Source organism: Pholcus phalangioides, unplaced genomic scaffold, assembly GCF_987345545.1.
Source record: "Pholcus phalangioides strain wild (caught in Gottingen) unplaced genomic scaffold, Ppha-v1.0 ptg000001l_1, whole genome shotgun sequence".
Lineage (NCBI taxonomy): Eukaryota > Metazoa > Arthropoda > Arachnida > Araneae > Pholcidae > Pholcus > Pholcus phalangioides.
Window position 1 is genome coordinate 1,849,572 of NW_028301594.1, and position 23,538 is coordinate 1,873,109.

The 23,538-nt window shown below is 38.1% G+C and overlaps 2 protein-coding genes across 2 annotated transcripts; both read left to right on the forward strand.

Moving 5' to 3' along the window:
- Positions 1–217: 217 nt before the first annotated feature.
- Positions 218–1,870, forward strand: Naam (Nicotinamide amidase). Its single transcript, XM_089233507.1, has one exon. The coding sequence runs from the start codon at positions 576–578 to the stop codon at positions 1,626–1,628; it is 1,053 nt and encodes a 350-aa protein (XP_089089633.1). The 5' UTR covers positions 218–575; the 3' UTR covers positions 1,629–1,870.
- A 6,406-nt stretch (positions 1,871–8,276) lies between these two features.
- Positions 8,277–21,901, forward strand: LOC149089649 (tubulin beta chain). Its single transcript, XM_089233637.1, has 6 exons — positions 8,277–8,737; positions 13,576–13,684; positions 14,683–14,793; positions 15,303–15,547; positions 17,127–17,763; positions 21,535–21,901. The coding sequence occupies exons 1-6, from the start codon at positions 8,681–8,683 to the stop codon at positions 21,702–21,704; spliced, it is 1,329 nt and encodes a 442-aa protein (XP_089089763.1). The 5' UTR covers positions 8,277–8,680; the 3' UTR covers positions 21,705–21,901.
- The last annotated feature ends 1,637 nt before the right edge of the window (positions 21,902–23,538 follow it).

Here is a 23,538-nt window from a genome sequence, read left to right on the forward strand (position 1 = left end):
TTCCGGCCAATCCGAATGCATAGCATTTCCATCGCCAAAACGCCAGATGCTCCTCATATAATTCGGCAGAAGGGCGGAGGATATTCAGGAAATGGGAGTGGGAAAATGAAATGTGATTACGTCATGGTGTTGCGTCATCCTTCTTGCTCCGAAAAAAAAAACAAATAATGTCCCAACAAATCCATAGAAACATTTTCAGCGTTTCGCCAAAAGTAAAAAAAGAGAAAAAATCATTTCTCTCTCTCTCTCTTCTCTCTCTCTCACGCATATTGTTCTATCTCTTTTTATTTCTACACAGATGGGGAATATTGTACAACCCTCGCGTGTGTGTGTGTGTAGCGAGGCGTCGAATATATACGTAATAAGAAACAAAAATAGTCATCATTATTAGGTGGAGAAGGAGAATTCGATGTGTGAAGGTAGCCTTGGAGACGAGACCGGTAAAGTCGGTCTTCTTTTCTCATTTGCGTTTCTGTTCTTTTCCTGTGAGCGCGTGTCGATATCAGCAGCTCTCTTTTCCAGAATTTCCGGCCCAGCCGCTTCGGAAAAACGTTCCGTTTTCAAAGGATACAACTATGGATGTTGGCGGAAATTTCTTCGATTCCTTTGTCGAAAATGGAAGCGATGATGATTTCGCTCGGATGTGCTTCGAACGCTTTCGTGACGGCGATGAACGAGCCCTGCGGCTAGAAAACTACCGCCAATTATCCCGCGAGTTGTTCGTCAAACCGGACGGCGGCGAATACGAAATACACCCGAGTCAATCCAAGATGATCTTCGAGTCCTTCGACTTGGACGCCGATGACAGACTCAATTACGAAGAGTTCCTAAACATGTGGTCGGAAGTTATATTACCGACGGTGAAACCACGGTGCGCTATGCTGGTCATCGACGTGCAGAATGATTTCATCGACGGCACCCTGGCTCTCAAACACTGCCCGGCGGGGCAGAACGGAGAGGAGGTTGTCGGCGTCATAAATGATCTACTGTCCACTGTCGAGTTTTGTAAAGTGTTCTACTCGTTGGACTGGCATCCCGAAAACCACATTTCATTCATCGATAACATATTCGAGAGGAAAGTGAGTGAAGACAGTCCCGTCAAAGCCAGCGATGCAGAGGTTTTCGATACCGTGATATTCGACGGTGATTTCAAACAGGAACAGAAATTGTGGCCGAAACACTGCGTCCAGGACACGTCCGGATCCGATTTACACGAAGACTTGAAGTTACCCCCGGATGCCGTCCCAATTTACAAAGGATCTAATCCTGAAATCGATAGTTATTCGGCATTCTGGGATAACAACAAGCTATCCCAAACGGAACTTTATCAGAAACTCAAGGATGCGAATATTACGCACGTGTTCGTGACCGGCCTCGCTACGGATTTCTGTGTTGGTTACACCACTGTCGATTCGTTGGATTTTCGGTTCAGAACATTCCTCGTCGAAGATGCTTCACGCGGTGTCGACTTGGATGACATTCGGCGGATGAAAGAGAAGGTGAATGATCTCGGGGGAATTATAGTCTCTTCGTGGGAAGTGAAGGATCTCGTACGTGGGAGAGATCGTAGACCCGAGCTTGGACTCTTCTCGGCAAGATCTTTCTACGTTGGACGACACTCTCATTGACAGTCCTAACAGTTATCGTTAACGTTAGATTTTGAATTCGCAGTATTAAAGAGAGTCAGGTCTTTCTAGGGTTTCAAATGTTGTTTCTCGGTTAATTTAATGTGTTGGAATATAATCTCTTTTCTTTTTAAGACATTACTTTTCTTTGTTATTGCAATATAATACACATAAATTACTTGAAATCTGAGCATACTTACTTTTTGTGGTTTTCTTTTTTTAGTAATGAAATGTGTACATAGTCGTGTATTTTTCTGTGTTTATTTACTCTAACGGGCTTAATGATTATTTCCGCCGTTTGCATTTCGTTGCTGATTGGCAACTTCATGTTTGAGACATTCATTATTCTCATTTTTTCATTCGAAAACCATTCATAATCAAAAAAATGCATATAAATGTTATGCACTGTAGGGTTAAAATGTTTCGTTTGCATTCTTTTATAACCCTGAAGGTTTCCAAGCCGATTTTTTTTTTTTTACTCTAGTTTGAATCACAAAGAAGGTAGTTGCATATTTGGAAAGCGATACAGTCGATCCCGCTCATAAGGCTTCCACTTAAAACGTTTTCTCGCTTAGTACGATTCATTTTCGTGGTCCTAACTATTACCAATACCCTTTGAGTTTCCCCCCGTTTAAAGCATTTTCCCGCTTATAACGTTTATTTATGACTTTTTTTTAAAACGTAATAAGCGGGATCGACTGTATTGCTTCAACACATTAATTTTATATGCGATTTTTAAGGCTTTGTCCGTCCTCTTCAAGGCCCTGTATAAGCAGTACACAATTTGAAATAGATTTTTTTAAAAATAATTTTTGTCTTTCCATACGCGTCAGTAACTATGAAAAAAATTATCAGCTCGGAGAAAAAAATCGTGCATTGTAGGGTTGAACTCTTGGTAGCACAGTAATACACCGACTAACGCTACCCCGAGAGTTGCGCAATTTCGGAGTTACGCGATTTTCTATGAAAAATACGTATTTCTGAAATCCGAAAATAATCACGGAATTGTTGGTGAAACAAATTTTCAAGTAATAATCAAGAAAGAATAATTTTATTTTGCCAGGGATCACCATATGTAATATAACTACGCCGATTTTCGAGAGTATAAAGAAAAATGTTTTCCGAGATTTAGAAATGAAATCCCAAGGCTTTCATGGCATCTGCCATTTTTGCAGAAAAGGTAACGATTTCACGTCTGAGAAGAGAAACATTATTTGCCGGTCTATAAAAAAAATTGTTATAAATGTGATTCTCTTTATCACAATGCACCTGATGTGTATATAACTCCCAATTAATTTTGACCCATGTGTGTAAGTTTTTTTCTGTCCTCCAAACACACTCTATTTATTTATACAATGAAATCTCTATATAACAATATTCTGCGGACCCCAGGGCCGTCATTTCAACTTTTTCCGGGGGGGGGGGGGGGCACAAAGCACATGTACTCAATGTATGTATATATATATTTGTATAAATATATATATACCATTTTTAGTGTATTTTCAAAAGCCGGTGGGGGGGGGGGCGGCCCCTCCCTGCCCCCCCCCCCCCTAAATGACGAGCCTGCTGCGGACCAAGAAAAAATATCTTATAGAGGGGTTACCGTTATATTGAGAGGTAGCATAATCATTGGGTGCCGCAAAATTTTCAAATCTCTTTTGATTTGACGTCGTTAGTAACACAAATGAATTTATAAGTATTTATTCGCGGCCAAAAATTCTAATTAATTAGTTGATTAATAAATTTCTTTTGGTTGTTTCAATCTGTAAATTTGTTTACCGTCCAACACTTTTGTGTACTACACAGAAAGTGGGTTCATAGCAACTTCAACACTTTCGAAGGGCAAAATAAATGTTATTAAACATCGTCGAAAAAAAACACTGGTGAGGAATTTAAAAAAATATACTGAAGGTGATTGTGGGGGGGGGGGATATTATATGTCGTCGCATCGAGAGGAGTTTAAGCAATAATTGGAAGCAATAATTCCAAACAAGATTTGAAAAAATATCGTTGTAGAGGCATTGATTTATCGTAATATAAATTAGCGAGGTTTCATCAATGCAGACTTAACGCATATGCCCGTTCGGTCAAGGCCCGGGGATCTCAAATGCAAAAGGGCTTCTACGAAATGAGATCTGGTTAAAATTTTCGAGAATTTGCATGTGAAATTAGTAAGCGGGAATTTCTAGCCCGGTAGGGGCCTCGAAAGCCTCACTTTGACAGGGACGGGGCTACTGATACTCTTAAGACTGCCCTGGGCTTCACTGTAATTTAACGCAGCTTATTTCTTTCGATAGGCCAAGATGTTATCAAAGCGTTCAACACGTGACTTCATTTGCGCGGATTTTAGGAAATCTCATCTTTTTCTTTTTTTTTCGAAAGGATCGAATCTAAGTCACGAGGCTAGTTAAATTTAATGAAGCCATAGCAAAGTACCATATTTGTAGCCTACTGCACACCCCCCAGAGTAAGAAGAAACAAAAGAGACCCCCTTTTTTCCTAAATATCGGTCCCAATATTTATATGTATTTGTATTAAAGTAGTAGATTGAACTCGTACAAGTAGGCCAACTAGTGTTCCGCAAACCCTGGGGTTCCGCATGATCAAACGCCACGGACTACTTAAAAATCCCGGAAAACTTTCAAAGAAGAAAACTTTCTTGTTACTGACACTCGCAAAACTGTTCTTTATTGTGAATTTCAACGAGATAGTTCAAAGGTTCTGAGAAGTTATACGTTGGAAACACCTGACCTAGAGAGTGTGCAAGCATGTGAGTAACCAAAAGAATGACCTGGTAAGCGATGTATGAAAAGAGTGACCTAGAGGGTGTGAAAGCATGTGAACGACCAAAAGAGTCACTTAGACACAGAGGCATATTTACGGTGTGGAAGGAGAGGGGCTAAGCGAACTATAGTCCAGGGCGGCTAATTTGGAGAAATGAGAGGTTAAGAGAACTAGGCTAGAATGAGTGAAGAGTGACGACATTTGTACAGCCCACAGGTGACAATGCCATAAATGCGACACCGGATGGGGCCTCGGGCAAAGCCCTAATCGGATGACATTAAAAATTATGTGACTCTTGTCAGTTACTCGAATTCTCTCGTGTAAAAATGAAGCGTTTGCACAAGAGTCACCTGCTATTAATCATAGCACCTGATCCCATTATTGCAGTGTCCTATGCATGCTAGAAGCCCCCCAGAGCCGTGCCTGGCGGACCCATGCGTTAAGACGGTCCTGGGATAATTTATTAAAGAATCACACATCTTCCTTCTTCAATTCAGAAACAAACAAAAATATTTGTGTGTGAAACAACACTCAATGTCTGATAGTTAATAGCCTCCGTTAGAAAGCGACGTTTTAAATAATGTATGCATATTAAAAGCGGTTCTAATAATTGTTAAGTTGGATATTGATTGAAGTTGGATAATTCGAAGTTTGATTCATATATTTCGTTTGCATTCGTTTCATCTATTTGCTCGAAATTTCTGGAAAAATTTTGGTCATCCCTTTCTTTATTCTATGGTTTATTGACCTTTTCCATAATATAACATAAAGCTAAGATTGAAAAATTGCAACCAGCGAAATCCAAATATTTTTGTTGTGGCTCTAAGTAATAAGTAAGAAACCATGTTTTTTTTTGTTTTTCCAAGGGTAGCTAGAGTTTTACAGGTTCTATGATGACTTCATTTACACCCGCCAGGGGCAGATAGAAATGCCACTACTCAGTAAATACGAGAGTTTTGCCTTACGGATGCGGACATTGGTGAAGAAGTAGAGAATAAAGTCACACACACACATATATATATAAATATATTGGATCTTCTCATGAAGAGGACGAAAACGAATATACGAAAGCAACAAAGGTACTTACTCTAACATCTGCAAATTCCACGGACATGTTAGAAAAAATAACGACGTTGAAGTTTGAAAATTGCATCTTTGAGTCCCTGTATTAACTCATACGCTTATTGCTTGTATTTTTCAAGTTTTGTCAAAGAACTTTCATTGAACTTTTATAGTGTGATGCCGGCCTAAGGCCGGTATTACACTGTAAAAGTTTGATACGCGGTAACCCCCGTTGATTTAGAGTCTGAATCAAAGGTGCTCAGTCTTTTATAGAGTGCGGGACCCTTTGATTGGTTTGAAAGCATGTCGCGGGCCACTTGACTTATCTGGAAATGCTGCCTCAAGTCACTCAGGTTCTTCAGTGTGCCACGGGCTGCTTACGTGAATTGTAAATATTTCGTGGGCCACTTAAGAGATGTGTAAGTGTGCTGCGAGCCACGCAAGTGATCTGGAAGCGTGCCGCTGGTCACTTAAATGATCAATGGGCCGCCAGTCACAAAAGCAATTATAAAATGTACCACGAGCCACTAGAGTGACCTGGAGATGTGCTGCGGGTCACTCAATTGATTTGGAAATGTGTGCTTAAGTGATCTGGGTATGTACAATTGGCAGCTTGAATGATCTGGAAATATGCCGCGAGCTACTTAAGTGATTTGATAACCTTTCGCGGGCCACTTGAAGGGGTTTGGTAATATGTCACGGGACACATGATGAATTCGAGGGCACATTTGGCCCGTTTGCATGAATGCTCTAAATCAGTGATTCCCAACGTGGGCGTTAACGCCCCCTTGGGGGGTGATGAAATGTTCTAGGGGGCAGTAGATGCTATCGGTATAACATAGGATCCTATGGGTTAGATTGCTTTGGGGGGCGGTGGGAGAAAAAAAATTCTTATTCATAGTTTTTGACTTTTTGTGGAATTGCAGTCATCTTAAATTGATGAATTGTATAATTCGAACGTTTTTGCTGCCCCCCCCCCCCCCCCCGTGCTTCAAATTAATCAAGTTCGACTGTAAATATTATTTATTGAGAACAATTTTATGACATGGGGGAAGGGGGGGGGCCGGAAAAAGCAGAAATTAGAGGACTCCTGTTACTAGGGTCAAAGAAGTTTATTTATAGTCAGGGAAATATTCAAATTTTTAGGCTCGCAAAATCATAGGGGGGGGGGGCCTTGCTTACTCTCGAAAATTTGAACCAGATCTCATTTTCATGAGGCACCCGGGCCGAGTCCAATTGGGCCCATGCGTTAACACGGTGCACTGCACTTGAATGACCTGACAATGTGCCGCAGGCACCACTTAATTGAAATGAGAATGTGTCGCGGACAGCTTGATTGAAATGAGAATGTGTCGCGGACAGCTTGATTGAAATGAGAATGTGCCCCAGGTTACTGAAAAAGTGATCATTAAAAACTTACAGGGTCACTTCAAAGACCTTTCGAATGTGCCGCGTGCTGCTTAAATGATCTTTAAATGTATTGCGGGTCATTATTTAAAAGATCTTCAAATGTGTCATGGGTTACTTAGAAGATCTTTAAATGTGGCGCGGGTCACTTGAAAGATCTTTAAAATATGTTGAGTCGCTTAAGTGAACTGGGATTGTGCCGCGGGTCAATAAGACATTTGGGAATGCACCGTGTGCTACTTGAGTGGTGTGAAACAGTGCTATACAGGTCCATTAATTAATGTGATCTGGAAATGTGTCGCTCAGTTCATTTTTATAAAATTAGGTATGAGGGTACGGGGCACATCAGATGTAGGGCAGGGCCGTCTTAAAAGAGCATCATGGACCCCCGGGACAAGTGATTTTTTTGTGGTCCCACCTGGTTAATTCCAGAAAATTTCACCTAGATCTTCTTTTGTGGGCCCCCTCTTCTCTTGAGGCCCCCGGGCCGTGCACGGGTGGGCCCATGCGTTAAGACAGCACTGATGTAGAGCCGTAACTAGGCTGGGGCAAACGGGGCACTGCCCCCTGAGTCCCGAGCCGAATGAGGGCCCCACAAAAGTTTACATTTGTTTTGCACAATAATAACCCTTTCAACAGGGGCCTCCCAAAGAAAAGTCTGCTGTGGGGCTCGAGAAGGTACACTGCTGCCCAGATCAGATGACTCCGATAACCACATTTGGCCATGAGATGAGCATGTATGCATAGGCGGAGATAGACTTGGGGAAGTCTGTGGGGGGGGGGGGGCAAGATGATGATGATGATGTCGATTCATCTATACGTATATGCATTAGATCTGTCGACTTCACCTTCGTTGCTGGGTGGAGGGGGGGGGCAATGCCCCTCCACGCCCCCCCCCCCCCCCCCCGAATTACGCCCACGCATGTATGGCAAAGTTGAATAAAGATTCTCAACTGCTTTGATGTCTGGTGTAAAATGATAAGAGATCTCTTAGATTTTTATCGACTATTTGTGAATTTAATTGAATGAGAATTTAATTATTTGAATAACAATAGATTTTTATTTTCGGAATCGGCCACCGTTTTGCAGCACGTGTTTTTGTTGCCAAGGTAAACAAAAATAACATTCTATTGCGGATTGATACCAACAAATTCAAAACCGAAAGTGAAATAGTCCTTAGTACTACATGCAATTTATTCCATTCGAATCAACTTAAAAAACGAATATTTACTCACAATAACTAATAAAATTTCATTTCAAATCATTTATAGCATATTTTCGCCTTATTTAAAATTTAAATTACAGTTATCGAACTTTCTTATTAGCGGAAGAATAATTAGTTGCTAAGGTGAATATTCCAAAAAAACAGAAAAAAATTCACACGCGGCGTGATACGTCAAAGCCCAGGCGGAATACGGAGGAAATAGTGCGGTTAACTATACTCGAATTATTTTATTTAAATAAACATTCATAGTGTAAATAAGTACTTAAAATTAATTAATATAAATAGTTTAATCATTTTTCCAAAGTAATTTGTGTCTTGATAGTGTTTAATTGTGATTTCGAAAAAAATATCCTCGAAGCGTAGGTATACAGGTGAGCGTGAGAGCAGAGGCTTTGACGGCGGTTGAATTGAAGGATTCTTTTCATTCTAGTTTACTCTCCTTTCCAAATTCCTGTACGAGTGCTTCCGTTCCTGTGCATACTTAAGCTGATATTTTGTGGATTCAGCGTGTTATTATTATTATTCTAATTTTAATATTCAAGCCAGTGATTATTATTATTATTATTAACAAGCCATAATGCGTGAAATCGTGCATATTCAAGCTGGACAATGTGGGAACCAAATCGGTGCCAAGGTAAAAAGAAAATGTCTCCTCCATTCTTGTAACCCATTGCATTTAATATTCGTTCGGAAACGGCGTTCGATTCAAAAAATAAAATGAATAAATAAAGTTTGATAGTTTTATAGTTTAATTATGGCACTTATCATACATATTATGAGTATAATAATATCCAATTTACCTTGTAATTTCGTTTTCCGTCTAGTTTGTAATTATGGAATAGTTTCATTTTCGTATTCGGTGTTGCTCGTGCTGTCCCTGGGAGGTTGATGCAGGGCCGCAACTGGGGGGGGGGGATTGCAGGCGGTTCTGGTGCGCCGGACTAGAGGGGGCGCAAATTTTACTTTTTAACCTCTCCTTCAACGTAATGAGGGGGGGGGGGCAAAATGCGTGCTGGCCCCGGCTGACCGAGCATCTAGTTGTGGCCCTGGGTTGATGGGTGTTCTAGTGTGACCCTCCCTTCCACGAGTGTAAAATTTTACTTTTGCACGAATTTAATCGTGGCCTCCCTCCCCCACATTACGTTGTAGGGCCCCCCCCTCCAAGATCCGTAGTGGTTTCTCCCCCAGACCAGACTTTTCCCACGCCTTCCCTATAGGGCTCCGCGACTGCTCAAGGAAAATAAAGAAAAAACCAGTTTTTTGAAAAAATAATTACAAATATTTTTAAATTGTAAAAATAAATCAGTAACTTTGATGAATAATTAAGGAATGGACATACGCCATAGAATTGTTTTACTAAAAAGGGCTCCGTGGGTCATAAAAGGTTGAGAACCGCTGCTATAGGGAATACAGTCAAACCTCGTTAATGAGTCACTCTTGGGAGAGCAAAAATATGACTTAGTAAGCGGAGTGACTCGTTAGACGGAGTAAGCCATAGCTGTGGCAATTCCTGCCTGATCACAATTGGGACTTCCCAAAAGTGATTCGGTAAGCAGAGTGACATGTTAACCGGGTGATGCACTAGCGAGGTTTGACTATAGTCCGAAAAAGCAAAAATTGATGAGAGTCGCCTTGGGTAAGTGGCCCTGGAGCTGTGGGTGCTCAGCATGCCACAGAATTTGATATGTGGTAGAGCATCCCCGAAATTCAAAAATTGAGTCTAAAACGAAAAACTCAAGTTGAGCATCCACAGGTCTAAAACACTCGCCCCGTGCTGGGGCCCTGTGAGCCCAACACATGCGAAGGCCATGAACTTACTGGATGGTTTAGATTAGGGCCACACGCCCACCTTTCCCGGTCTAAATGATTTTTCAGAGGCCATCCACCAATTGGTGCTCAAAATTACAGTGACGGAGGCAGTGCCATCATAATGCATGGATGGACAAACCCAGGGGTTTTGCAAAAATGAGATCTGGTTAAAATTCTAGAATTTTTGCCAGGCAGGATCATTGAGTGGCATGGTGATAAGATTCTCATCTACCACCGTGTAGGCTTCCTTCAACTCCCAGGCTCAAACCTGGGGGAAGAATATAGATAACAAGGTACTTTCCCTATTGAGCTTTAGGCGACCACCAACATATGGTGCCTTCATTACCAACCCAACTTGTTAATGACAGTAAATTTTAACATAGTAATATGGCGGGAGTTCGTATGTGGTGTAGTAAATTGGTATTGGTGCCTAAAGTTCTACATGCATCATTGCTAAATTACAGTGCAAGTATGATAAAAAAATTTTCATTTTGTAATAATTCCAACATGGGGAGGGGGTGATGAATTCCCAAAAGTTAAAAGAATAAAAATCATTTAGGACTTTCTTTTCGGAACCAGTCCTGGCTGAAAAAGAAAAAAGAATGTTTCATCTGTAAGAATTTTATCAACAGTGCCATTTTTTGACTGGCAACCTATCAATTTCAGGCGAATACAGGATTTTCCTCTGGGGGGGAGGGAAGAAGTAAGGTATTTGTTAGACCAAAAATTTAAACAACTTAGGTCTATAACCTAACTTAGTGATGGGAAACTACAGCTCGTTTTAGATTCCATCTGACCTGCCAAAGATTTAATAATAGTATAGAAATTTTTTCAATTTTAGTGTTTTATAAAAATTCATTTAAGGGTTTTTTAAATGAGAAACATAATGGTGAGAATTAAAATAGAAACTGATCTAAAAACTTTTGCATGTGTAAAAGAATGCAACATACATGTAATTGTGATGTTGCAGTCATGAAACAGTTGCAGCCTGTTTCCAGGGAAAGAGAAAAGTTGGTTTGCTTCCCAGAAATAACATGGTTGTGCACACACACACACCTATATGCTTTGGATCTGAATTCACTGTGATACCAGCAGAGATTATTTCAAAAAATTGCAGAGTTTGCATCTTTGTTGCAGTTTTGATTGCGCAGATGTTATGGGTTTCCATATTTTTCTGGAGATCAGTGTAACACGTCAATTTGCAATGTCTATACTTTTACTGTCAGCTGTTGCACGTCAAGTTGATGTGGGTGGTTGAGATTTTGTGATATATTCTGTATTTCTGCCTTTCTGCTGACACTGATGTTTTTGTCAGCCATCTCTGATAACTTTTCTAAAGTTTCTGGACTTATAGAAAGGATTGCTCGAACATGATATGGTAAGCATTGTATCCATAGACAATAAAGTAATTCATCGCTGCGACTGCCACTGTGTGTGTGAATAGATCCCGCATTTCTCGGAGTAACGCAGAAGATCAGCAATCGCCTAGCTCGACTCCATACATCAAAAGTTGCAAGCATCATTCTTCTGGTTTTGCAAATTCAGCTGGGAAGCATGTTTTTAGTATATCATACATGTTTTCTGTGGATTCGTGATGGGTCCCTTACGTACGTCCAAAAGACTTGTATCCATGGTTGTATGGCATTAGTGGTGATTCCACTTGCCAGGAACTGAGAATCCAATTATTTGAAACATAGATGTTGTTTGGCTGAAAACAGAGGCGCTTTGACGACTACCCAAAACATATCTGTTGGGTTGCTCAGTTGGATTGGACATCATTAGTTGTTTGGTCACTAACTTACGTTTCACAAAATAGCGTAAAAATAAATGAATTTTATTCGTATATATAGCCAAAGAAGATAAGAAATCAGAGTGCGGATGGAATGAGAACTGATTTTTATTTTTTCCCGGGAGCACTCGTTTTTGTTTATGACTGCAGTGCCACCACAATGTTATGAAGCCCTATTCGTAAACATGCAAACGTTCTACATAGCCATTCAATTCAGTTAGAAATAAAGAATCTACTACAAAGTGCCATATTTTGTGAAACACCTATTTTAATTCAGATTTACTATAAGTTTTACATTATACAAATACTTGATATGGTAAATTATCCATTAAATACTCTACTTGCAGGTAACAATGCACGAAAGATGGTCACTCTCTCATCTTTCTCAAAAATTGATTCAACTTTATTTTTTGTGCCATCCAGTTTAATGAAATCAGTGATGGTGCATGTCCTTGAAACTGCATATGAATTTTTTTTTTCGACATTTTAGACGCTTGAAAATTTCTCGCACATAATCTTAATAAATTACCAGGTCTATTGGCGACTAAAGGCTCTTCCCTTTCCCTACAACAGTTTCTCTCAAAGTGTGCATTTCAGCTCTTGGGGGGGGGGGGGCGTCATCCCATAGGCGAAGATAGACTTGATTGAAAGTCTGTGGCCAGGATGATGATGTAAGTTCATATATATGCATATACATTAGATCAGTCTGCTCCACCTTTGATGCTGGAGGCCCCCTACCATGCGTCAATTTTTGTCAGGGGTGTCGCTATGAGCTGTAGATATTCATTTGTGCACCTATTCATGATTTGAAGTCACTCCAATGAAGTTTTTGTTTTTTTTGAGTCAAAATATACACCAAACTTATATGGCGAGTCACAGATGATGAACTATAAATGAGGCAAGGGAGCCACGAGTGACAAAAGTTTGAGAACCACTGCTCTACGATATTATTTAGAAAAAGGTAAAGTTAATTGGAGGTCTTTCTCGTGCCAGCAGAAAAGGAACTAAAACTCAATTTCTGGAACTCGAACTGGTGTTAGTAGGACACTCGAAGCATTGTGTAAAACATTTAATATTCAAAGAAAATAAATATAAATCACTAAAAATAATGTAAACTCGTCAAACTCATAGGTATGAAAATAATCTGCATCAGCATTTTTCATGGAAGTAATGCATTTGAGTGAACCTTGTTGAAACGGCATTTTTTGCAACAACAAAAAAATTTGGGACGGCTAGAAAAAATCCTAGACTGTCCTGGTAAATGCAGGGTGTCACTAATGATAAACCATTGTCTTTCTTCTGCAACAAAATTGTGGCAGTTTTCAGAGTACACAACACATTCCGCCACTTCATACACATAGATGCAGGATTCTTTTGTGTTGAACTCTTGTATTTATGCAGTGAAAGAACATTTTTTCTTTTTTTGCTTCATTTTATTTTCTTCCAATGCTTAGTGTATTTCTCTTCATTATCTCTTTCAAAACATTTTTTCAAATTAATATTTCAGATTGCTGACGTTACCTGTTCTTGTTTTAACTTGATGCTTCAAGTCAAAAGTAGAGGTTTCTGTGTAAAGCAGGGCTTGACAAAGCCTGGGCCTTGGCAAAATTTTCTGTAGCCTATGTGCTATTGTTGAATTTTATCAATTAATCAAAAAATTTTCTGATTTCGTGTCAGTGTCTTTTAACACATACAGGAAAATGACAGAAAAGGAAAAATCATTATTTTAGGACAGTTTTTCTTGAGATTAAAACCATTCTCGGCTCCTAAGAAATTTGGTTATCAGACCAAATTTGGCCGGCACCTCAAATGTGGCTAATTTCTTTGTAATGCCATTATAATTGTATAACAACTTGCAATTTTTTTTTATTTAGTTTTGGGAAGTGATCTCTGATGAGCATGGAATAGATCCAACTGGTACTTATCACGGGGACTCGGATCTTCAGTTGGAACGTATCAATGTGTATTACAACGAAGCAACAGGTAGGCTATTCTTATGGTTCATCATTATCACTGATGAAATTTATGCATTGTGTATATGTTGGGGGGGGGGGGAAGAATCAGGTCCCAACCAGATTTATTAAAAGCTAAACATATTTGGTTTTGGAGAAAAAAAAAAGGCCCTTTATATAATAATAGTATACATATATAATCCGAGGATGATATCACGCTCCGCTATCCATACATAGGTTTTTAACAGCTGGCTGACGATAAAACGAATGAACTTTAAATTTGATATGAAAAGTAAAGTCGCCCAACAATATTTATGTTGGTATAATATCTATTGTAATTTTGAATCAGCAATTAGAACATATAATTCAGGATTTTATACAAAAAATAATTTCTCTGTATTTTAATCATGGGAGCCCTTTTGTCACACAGCATTGAAAATACTTAGTTTTAACTCCATATATTTTTCTGGAAATTTTTTCCCATTCATAAAATTTATAAATAGAGCAGTTTTCTTTCTTCACTGTATCTAGGGATTAAGTTCAAGTCTATATTTACCCCAAAGATCTCCTATTCTTCTTTTAATCGCAAACTTTACCACATGTCAATAACGTGTATATCACACCAGGTTATTTTTACTTCAATATCATTGAAGTTAAACTGGGTATAATGAGACTTTAAGCATATTTGGAATCTTCTCATACTTTCGTAGTTGTTCAGAAGTAAGGAGGTTGTAAAGGAAAAACAAAATTCAAATTTTGTGATTTAAATCAATGATTTTTTTTCTTTAAAATTAAGTGATTTTAAATCATGATTGAAATTGGCTCCCCACGGATAGAATTGTCTAGAGCAGAACTCGTTCTCAACCTTTTTTGTCTCGTTTTAGTATAAAATTTCTATTGCAGAGCCTCGCATCCTTCAGTTTTTAAATTTATCAGATTTACTGGTTTATTATATACATGTGTATCTAGATTCATCCCTCATTGTTTATATATTTTTTTCAAATTTGCTGTTTTTGAAATATATTTTAGGCGGAAAGTATGTGCCACGAGCCGTGCTGGTTGACTTGGAGCCTGGTACCATGGATTCTGTTAGGTCTGGTCCGTTTGGTCAGCTGTTTCGCCCTGACAACTTTGTCTTTGGTGAGAGCCTTTTACTTTTCTGTGTCAATTTATTGTCAACTGCGTCAAGTTTTTGTTAGTGAAGGAATAAAGATTTAGTTTTGGAATTGTGATAGATTTGAAATTTTATTTATTCATTTTTATTCTAATTTTGTAATTTCCCCCAAATAATTAAACTGCTACTATCGATAAATGTACACATTCTTTGTAAACCTTGCTCTGAGTAACTTCTAAAGAACATGTCTGAAAAAATAGTGTTGGTGATAAAACATGACCAGCCTGAGGTGCTTCATGTTTCATTGAGGTCATTTCCTTTGAACTGTTAACTATGATTTTGGTACTGATTTTGAAACTTTTAAAGTTTAACCTTGGTTTAAAAGAATTATATTAACCCAGAATTTTATTATTAGGTTTACCCAGCTTGCACGATTTTTTTGGGGGGGGGGAAAAGAAAGACAGTTACATTGCATTTAATAAGTGATACATTTATGAAGTATATTTGTGTAAGAGAATTATTGTTTACATTACAGGTCAGAGTGGTGCTGGTAACAACTGGGCAAAAGGCCATTACACTGAAGGAGCTGAATTGGTAGATTCAGTTTTGGACGTGGTCAGGAAGGAAGCTGAAGGGTGTGATTGTCTTCAGGGTTTCCAGCTTACTCATTCTCTTGGCGGTGGTACTGGTTCTGGTATGGGCACGCTGATGATCTCGAAAATAAGAGAAGAGTATCCTGATAGGATAATGAATACCTTTAGTGTTGTGCCATCTCCAAAGGTATTGTTCTGTGATCTCATAGAATTTAGTTAATGCTTTTTAATGTGGGGTTTTTGTTTTTTTTGCTTTCTCATATCTTGCATTTGATTTTGAAAGTACATTTTTTTTATGAAGTTACGGTGATCTCTCACTTATGCGTTGATGCAAGGGAAAAGGAAAAAAGACGCATAAGTTAGAGAAGCATATAATAAGTGAATAGCATTATTATGCTATAAACTTTGACCAGGAGTGCAGAAAATCATCTTATAACTAGGAGAAACGAGTAAGTGATAGATCACTGTATTATTATTTACAGACCCACTGTTAGCTAATACCATAATCATGTTAATACAAGCTCTAAATAGTTTTCCAAGAATGAGAATGGACTTGGATGTGCCATTTTTTTAAAAAAAGTCTTTTGGGAATATGTTGTGCATGAAATCATTCTTGTTTCTTGTCTTTAGCTGCATTTTATGAAGTTGACTTCAGCAGTTCTCATTGCTTGGTGTTGCAAAGACAAACTATATTTACTCGCATATAGAATGAGGTTTATATTCAATTTTCACTGCTTCAAAAACCTAGGTTGTCCTATATGTGTGAGCAAATATCCGAACAAAAATTTTAACTAAAAGACAAAAAAAAATTGATTAAAAATGTAAATTAATTTAAGAAATAGCTTTATATATAATGACTTTAACTGATTAAAAATGATTCACAGGATTCAATGTTGATAAAAAGATAGTCATAATCAAAGAGTAAAATAATTTAAAATTGATTAATAAAATAATTGAATATTGATAAATAAAATAACCAGAAACTGATGAGAGAAGTACCAGAATTAATGAAAGACAATTTTAGAATTTGTGAAAAGTTTCATCACTTTTAGGGCCCTGGGCATGACACAGACTTATAAAAAAGCTTATATCCAGGGACGGAGCCTGGGTTGTGTCTGGTCTGACGGGGCATGATATGGATTCCAATAGTGGCATGAGGGACAAGGGATAGTGGGTGCTCCAGCAACCACAATGTTTTGCACCACCATTCTGAGTGTGTCCCCCCCCCCTCCCATTTCTTCAGAAATATACAGTAATACCTAGACTTATGCCAAACTGTATTTGTGTCATCTCACCCTAAAAATCTTGTTATTATCTGCAAATAAACAAAATAAGAAATTGAATTAATACATCTAGTTTTCTTTATTTTGATCCCTAAAACCATACCTCGGCCAAAATTGGAGTAAATATAGTATTTCCGAAAAAAACTGTAGCTGCGCTGGTAAATGCTATGCTTCTTCCCACAACAAAACAAACCTCTTTCAAAAGGTTTTGTCTAAATCCAGTTTGAGGAATATACTTCATATTTCAATTTTTTTTTTTTTTCATCAAATATGCCCCACCCCCATCCCCAATCAGAATCAATAGTATGATGGGATTTTTCACTTCAGTGTCATCTAGGTCACTGCTATATAACCAGAGTAAAGTTTTCATTCAGTGTTATAATTGAAACCTATTTTCAAAACAACAACAAAACTTTTAAGATATGATTGCTCAATGTTGACTGCTTCTGTGATGTAATCATTGATGCATTTACTTCTTGTCAGGTATCTGATACTGTTGTCGAGCCTTACAATGCCACTCTTTCGGTTCATCAACTTGTGGAAAATACAGATGAGACATACTGTATCGATAATGAGGCTCTATATGATATCTGTTTCCGTACCCTTAAGCTGACTACACCAACATATGGAGACTTGAATCATTTGGTATCTGCTACCATGTCAGGTGTGACAACATGCTTGCGATTTCCTGGTCAACTTAATGCTGATCTTAGAAAGCTGGCTGTCAACATGGTGCCATTTCCTAGGCTTCACTTCTTCATGCCCGGCTTTGCACCTCTCACATCAAGGGGCAGTCAGCAATACAGGGCCCTGACAGTTCCAGAATTGACGCAGCAAATGTTCGATGCCAAGAATATGATGGCGGCTTGTGATCCTCGCCACGGTCGATATCTAACGGTTGCTGCAGTTTTCAGGGGTCGCATGAGTATGAAGGAAGTTGACGAGCAGATGCTCAATGTTCAGAACAAAAACAGTAGCTACTTCGTCGAGTGGATCCCGAACAATGTAAAGACTGCTGTCTGTGACATTCCGCCCCGTGGTCTGAAGATGTCAGCGACGTTCATTGGGAATAGCACTGCCATACAAGAGCTGTTCAAGCGGATATCTGAACAATTCACTGGTAAGAATTTTATTTCATGTTAATTAGAGTGAAAATTAATGCAGGGGTGGAAAATCTGCTACAAGCTGTCACAATTTCTGATTTTACAATTTTTGGCTGCTTGCTACATTGTTATAAAACCGCCGAAATTCTTTAATTCTTTCCCATCTTGTGTCAAAACCGAAATTTTCCCTTAAGAAACTTTAATGTTGCTTCACAATAAAAGCTGACTTTTCGATAACATCATTTGATAGAATTTCTAATAAATCTTAAGAATGACCCAGCAAAAGAAGCCATCTCAAAGTATGTTGAATCAAACAGGTAATGATCAAGAGCTTACTCAAAAAGAAACACTTATCATTTTAAATATGAAATGGGTAAATTCTGGTAAAAGAAAAGATATCAAACGTTTAAAAAATGCTTGAAAGTGAAGAGAACAAAAGCATAGTAAAACGTCCATGTTAAAAAAGCCTCTCATTTGTTGATATTGTCAAGAATGTAGAAATATAAAGACTCAAAAATTTTTAAATGGTTTAAAAATTAGTTCTAGAGGAAATCTTTTTTTTTTTTTTGTGTGCCTTTGGGGTGGCACCCTCCTTCTGAGCTAACACTGTTTTTAAAGTAAAAAGTAATCCTATGTACACTACTGCATATATGCATATAAAAACCGTGCATTTCATTTACTACCAAAATTTTAAAAGTGTTACAAACATCAAATTTTCATTTCCCACCCCTGTAATTGCTATTACTGCACAGTATTTTGTTTTCACTGCTCATGCTTACTTCAGATAATCGGATAAAATTCTATGTCTAAATGATGCATGTAGATTGTTATATCTCAGAAAAGTTTCAGGATTGATTTTTTTTTAACTGTTGACCTGTAGTATAAAAACACAAGAGTAAACACTTTAGTAATGCTGAAAAAGCAGACATGCATTTTATTTACGGAGCTGCAAACAGAAAGATCACAGAGGTAGCACAAATAAATGGTGGAATGGAAATGCATATCTGCTTTTTCAGTATTACTAAAGTGCACAATTATCCCATACGTTACAACTGTGAGAACAGTTGCACGCTGGAATAACTTCACAAGGCTGCTGTCCGCGTATTTTATTCACTGACGCAGATGTGCATATAGTTTCTTCTTCTCTAGGTTACATTTGCATGCATGGTGTTCTTTTTTTCTCGATAAATTGCAACAGGAATGTCGCTTTAACGTTTGTGGAGCGGACGTTTCAAAATGCTCATTTGCGTTTCATGTTAGACCATGTATTCTTTGATGGCAATTGTTTGTATTGGTGTGTACTATCATCTCCTAAAAGTTTTATCTACTTCTTGTGAATCACCCTGTATATCCGAAGTGGAATTTCTAGAATGAATACTTCGAGGAGAGAATTGCACTCATGGCAGAAGTTATAATGGTTGAATTTTTCGGTGCCGTAATATCTATCTGAAGGTCTGATGATAAACAGTAAAACCTTTAATTCATCAGCGTGCTGAAACATTGTGTATCAAGCTATTTGACAGGGTTAGTCTGATTTGTAAGCATTCACACAGCGTAAGTGTCAATGATTCTGAGATTTTTGAGACTAATTGAAGTCATCTGGGAAGAAGCCAGACTCTTCTAATTTTTCATATCTTTATGGAAAAATCTCTAAATATCCTTATTGTCCTTTGCTTGAGTGGGCAGCAATTTGACCTTTTTGGTGATTGATTGGCCATATGTCTTGCTTTAGTTTAATAAAATATGGTCATTCTTGGGTATCAATGATTTGTGAGATTAATAGCTGCCAATTTTAGGGGGAAAAACTCATTTATTACGTACTATTTTCATGATATTTACTCTTTCAACTTACATTTTCATTTATTAACCCTCCCCCCCCCCAATATAAGATAACTTAACATAATTTATTTGTCCCAGTCAATTATGATAAAACTGTGCAGATTAGAGTTTACAATTTAAAACACATATTTTACAATATTTGAAAGCAAATACAAAGGAAAAATTATATTTGAATGGACACTGTAGAATAGTAAATTCATAATATGATGAAGACAGTTGGGACAGGGAAGAGAGCATTAGTTAAAAGTTAGTAGATAGCCCCAAAGCAGAATGTGCCAAAATTTTCGACGTACGTCACAGAACAATTAGTGCTACTGCAGAACAATTTGGAAGAATTTTAAGAAAAAGTGTAAAAAAAACCACTATTACATGTATGGGGATTTTTACCGCAGAACATTTCCAGTCAGCTGATGGCTCATCACAGAACAGTGCTAAACATTCTGCTTTGGGGGTAGATAGCATAAAAGTTTACTCTTCTGATTGCAGAAGCAAAGTTTAAAGCATAGTTTCCCAACATTTTTTGTCTCATCTCCCCTTTCAGAAATTTTTTCTCCTAACGCAATCCAACCCATAGGATCCTATGTTATACCTGTAGCTTTTACAGCCCTGTATTTTTACTGTTAGCTACTGCATTAGGAAGAACTGTTTGTGGCAGTGAAAACCTGTGAAAGTCTGTCTCTTTCTTGTGAAGGATTCAAATTTTTTTTTTTTTTTTTCATTTATTTGTTTTGGTGTCTATTTATTGCTTATTAATCCATTGAAAAGACTTCTGGTCAGATATGTGCCATAGTTGATAAAATGTAGAAAATGTCAGCTCCTCTGATACTAGATACAGTTAATTAAACTGAGGAGGCAGCTCTGTAGAAGTGCCGGTGCTTTAGAATTTTCATAACTATTATGAGCTTATCCTCGAGCACACTGTCTATATTGAATATCAGTTAATGCTATCTTGAAATCGGATGGCAGTTATAGATTTTGAGTAGTTGAGAAGTCACTGTACAGCAAAACATAGAAAACCTCTGGTACAGTGACACCTGTGTAAGATGGACACTATGAGACGGCAACCTGTCTTAAACGGAATCAAAATATAGTCTGTTCAGTGATTAGTGCTTTTATTTGCACCTTTATAAAACAAAAATTTGTCTATAATGGAATATTATTTCAGTCTAATGACGTTCCGTTTCATACGTGTACACGGAATACATTCATATACATTTCATACATGTACGGTTTCACTGTACATGCAAGGAATTCAGGTTAGAAATATTCAAGACCTTAAAGTCAGCAAACCATGCATGATTAGTTATAAATTTTGATTGCGTTGCGCTGGGCAACTCCTTGAGTTTGTTCATATTGAACTTTAATAAATTGCAAACAATTTCAATGATTCTGCAAATGTAAATTCAGCTAGACAAAGCAGGCACTCAGCCTTGAATTGTACTAACTGGCAGTCAGCACACAATTGCTGTAAAAAGCATCTGTTGCTGTTGGTGAAGTGTATATGCAATCTTGATTTAAAAAAAAAAAAGTGGCAAGCTCTCCCATTGCCAGCACAGCTTAATCATAATTAAGCATGTGTGGTAACCTCTTTGTATAAGCCAGGGGTTTTCTCAAGCTTTTTCCACCCGTAGTGCCCCTTACCCCCGATCAACACTTATCCACAACTCTTCAGAGCAGTTTCACAAAGGATCTTTTCGAAAAACCTTTGTAAAGCTGCTGCCCTCTGCACACTTGACAAAGTTTAATGGGGCACAGTTTGAGAACCCCTGGTATAAGTTATTACAAATACCGTTTGTCCAGGCAAGTTGTATATCATTACACAAATCTGAAAATAAATAGTTGAGTTGAGGAGAAGGTAAATCGAGTTTTCTATTTGTTGACGCTTCACATGAAGTTGATAAATTTTTTTCTTATTTTCAAATTGAAATACAAATGGTTAATTTTTGCAGCCATGTTTCGTCGCAAAGCTTTCTTACATTGGTATACTGGTGAAGGCATGGACGAGATGGAGTTCACAGAGGCTGAATCCAACATGAATGACTTGGTTTCTGAGTATCAGCAATACCAGGAAGCCACTGCAGAAGAGGAAGGAGAGTTTGACGAGGAGGAGCCTGCGTAAGTCTGCGAAAGAAAGACGACGAGACACTTGAGAGAAGAAAAAGTGCACCTCTATTTTTATTTTTGTGTTTTTTTTTTCATACTTATTCATTCTTAAGTTTTGCTTCAGACATTCCTTTATTTATTTCTGAGTTTATACTGTCTCTCTCACGTCATGTAATTTACGGTGCTTTTTTCTAATAAATAGTTGCAGTGGAATATTGTTGTAACTCATCATTTCAGCTCTTCTATAGTTTACAGTCTGTAGTTTTTAAGAAATTAATTTTGTTTCTAGTTAGAAACCTGTTGCATGAGAAAAGCTGGGCAAAAATTTATAGAATATTCTTATTGCAAATGCACAGAGGAGATCAAATTAATTTCACTTGCATTTAGAATTTTATCTCCCTATAAAAGAAAAAGTTATGATTAACCAAAATGGCATAGCCGTGTAACAAATGACACAGAATCATTCCCCAAAGACATGGCAGTCTTGAGACATGCATGAGAGCATTGCCCTAAAAGTGTCCTCAGTAATTGCCTCTCTTCTTTCTCCCTATGGTAATCTTCTGTTGCAATTGACATCGCCTATAACAATCTGACTAAAGTGCAAAATTTTGTAATGATGCCATCAGGATGGCCCTGCTCTGACTCTCCCATTTTGGCTACAAACTTACAGAAGTGCATTTGGTAGAAATTATCATCGCAAAAGGAATGTTAAGAGAAAATGTGTGTATGCCACAAAAATACGCACATACTTTGCAAGCTGTACATCAAGGCTGGACAAAATGTAAAACAAATTTACCTGAAGAAAAAGGTCTAAAAATAATTCATTTGACTTTTTCAGGGCATGGTGACTCTGTTTCATGTTGGCAGATCTGTTGCTATAAATTTCAAACATTTTTTGTGCCTCCTTCAGCCTACAATTTAGTAACTACACAAAGAAAATTTTAGACACAAATACCAATTATATTTTGTTGACTAGTGCCTGGGATTTGTCCAGCCCTGATCTACATAAAAAACAATCTTTGAACAGTCAATGATTAGAGCATTCTAACTAAATGTGCAGCATGAATCAGGGCTGTCCTAACATGTGGGCCTTCGTGATATTGAGATCTGGTACTATCTATTAATGCTTCAATATCTCAGAGATGGAAGCTGGATGTGTCCAGTCTTCAAAGGTACTATTTAATTTTTTTAAGTTCAGCATATAAATTGGAAGGCTGGTGCTCTGTGTGTGGGCAGTCAGGTAAGCGGCCCCAGAATATATCAATTGCCTCTAGGGCAGCGGTGTTCCCAACCGGTTGTACGTGAGAGGCTGTTAGGGGGTACGCGAAAAGAAAATGGTAATGGCGGCCATCTATCTAAAAAAAGAACAAAATAATTAAAAACAAAAAGAATTTTTAAAAGTAGGTAGAGGTTTTTACTAATATATTGTCCTTCCCTATCAATAAAATCTATAACAGAGGGGTTGTGTCCGCTGGAAGGATCGGCCTTCCATCCCCCCGCCCAACCTATGATCGGAATTCGTGAACTCCTTCCTCTCGGCTCACTTTTCTTCGGCGTTTGAGATTTGATTGTTGACACACGCCGGGCTGTGCATAAAAGTGAAGAATTAATTCGTGTTGTGTTTAACTTTTGTTGTGGGCGTTTGTATTGAGGCGTGTGCGTGTTAATCCCACAGTTTTCTACGTCAACTTTTCTACCAAGCACCTACTACTCACGTGATTTGCGCTATGGATCAGTGGCTAAAAACTAGATCTGCGCGGAAGCGGACTGAAACACCGAAATATGAAATACCGTGCACCTGCAAACGTGAAAACATATTTTGAATCTTCCAAAAGTGATTCTGCCAAAGC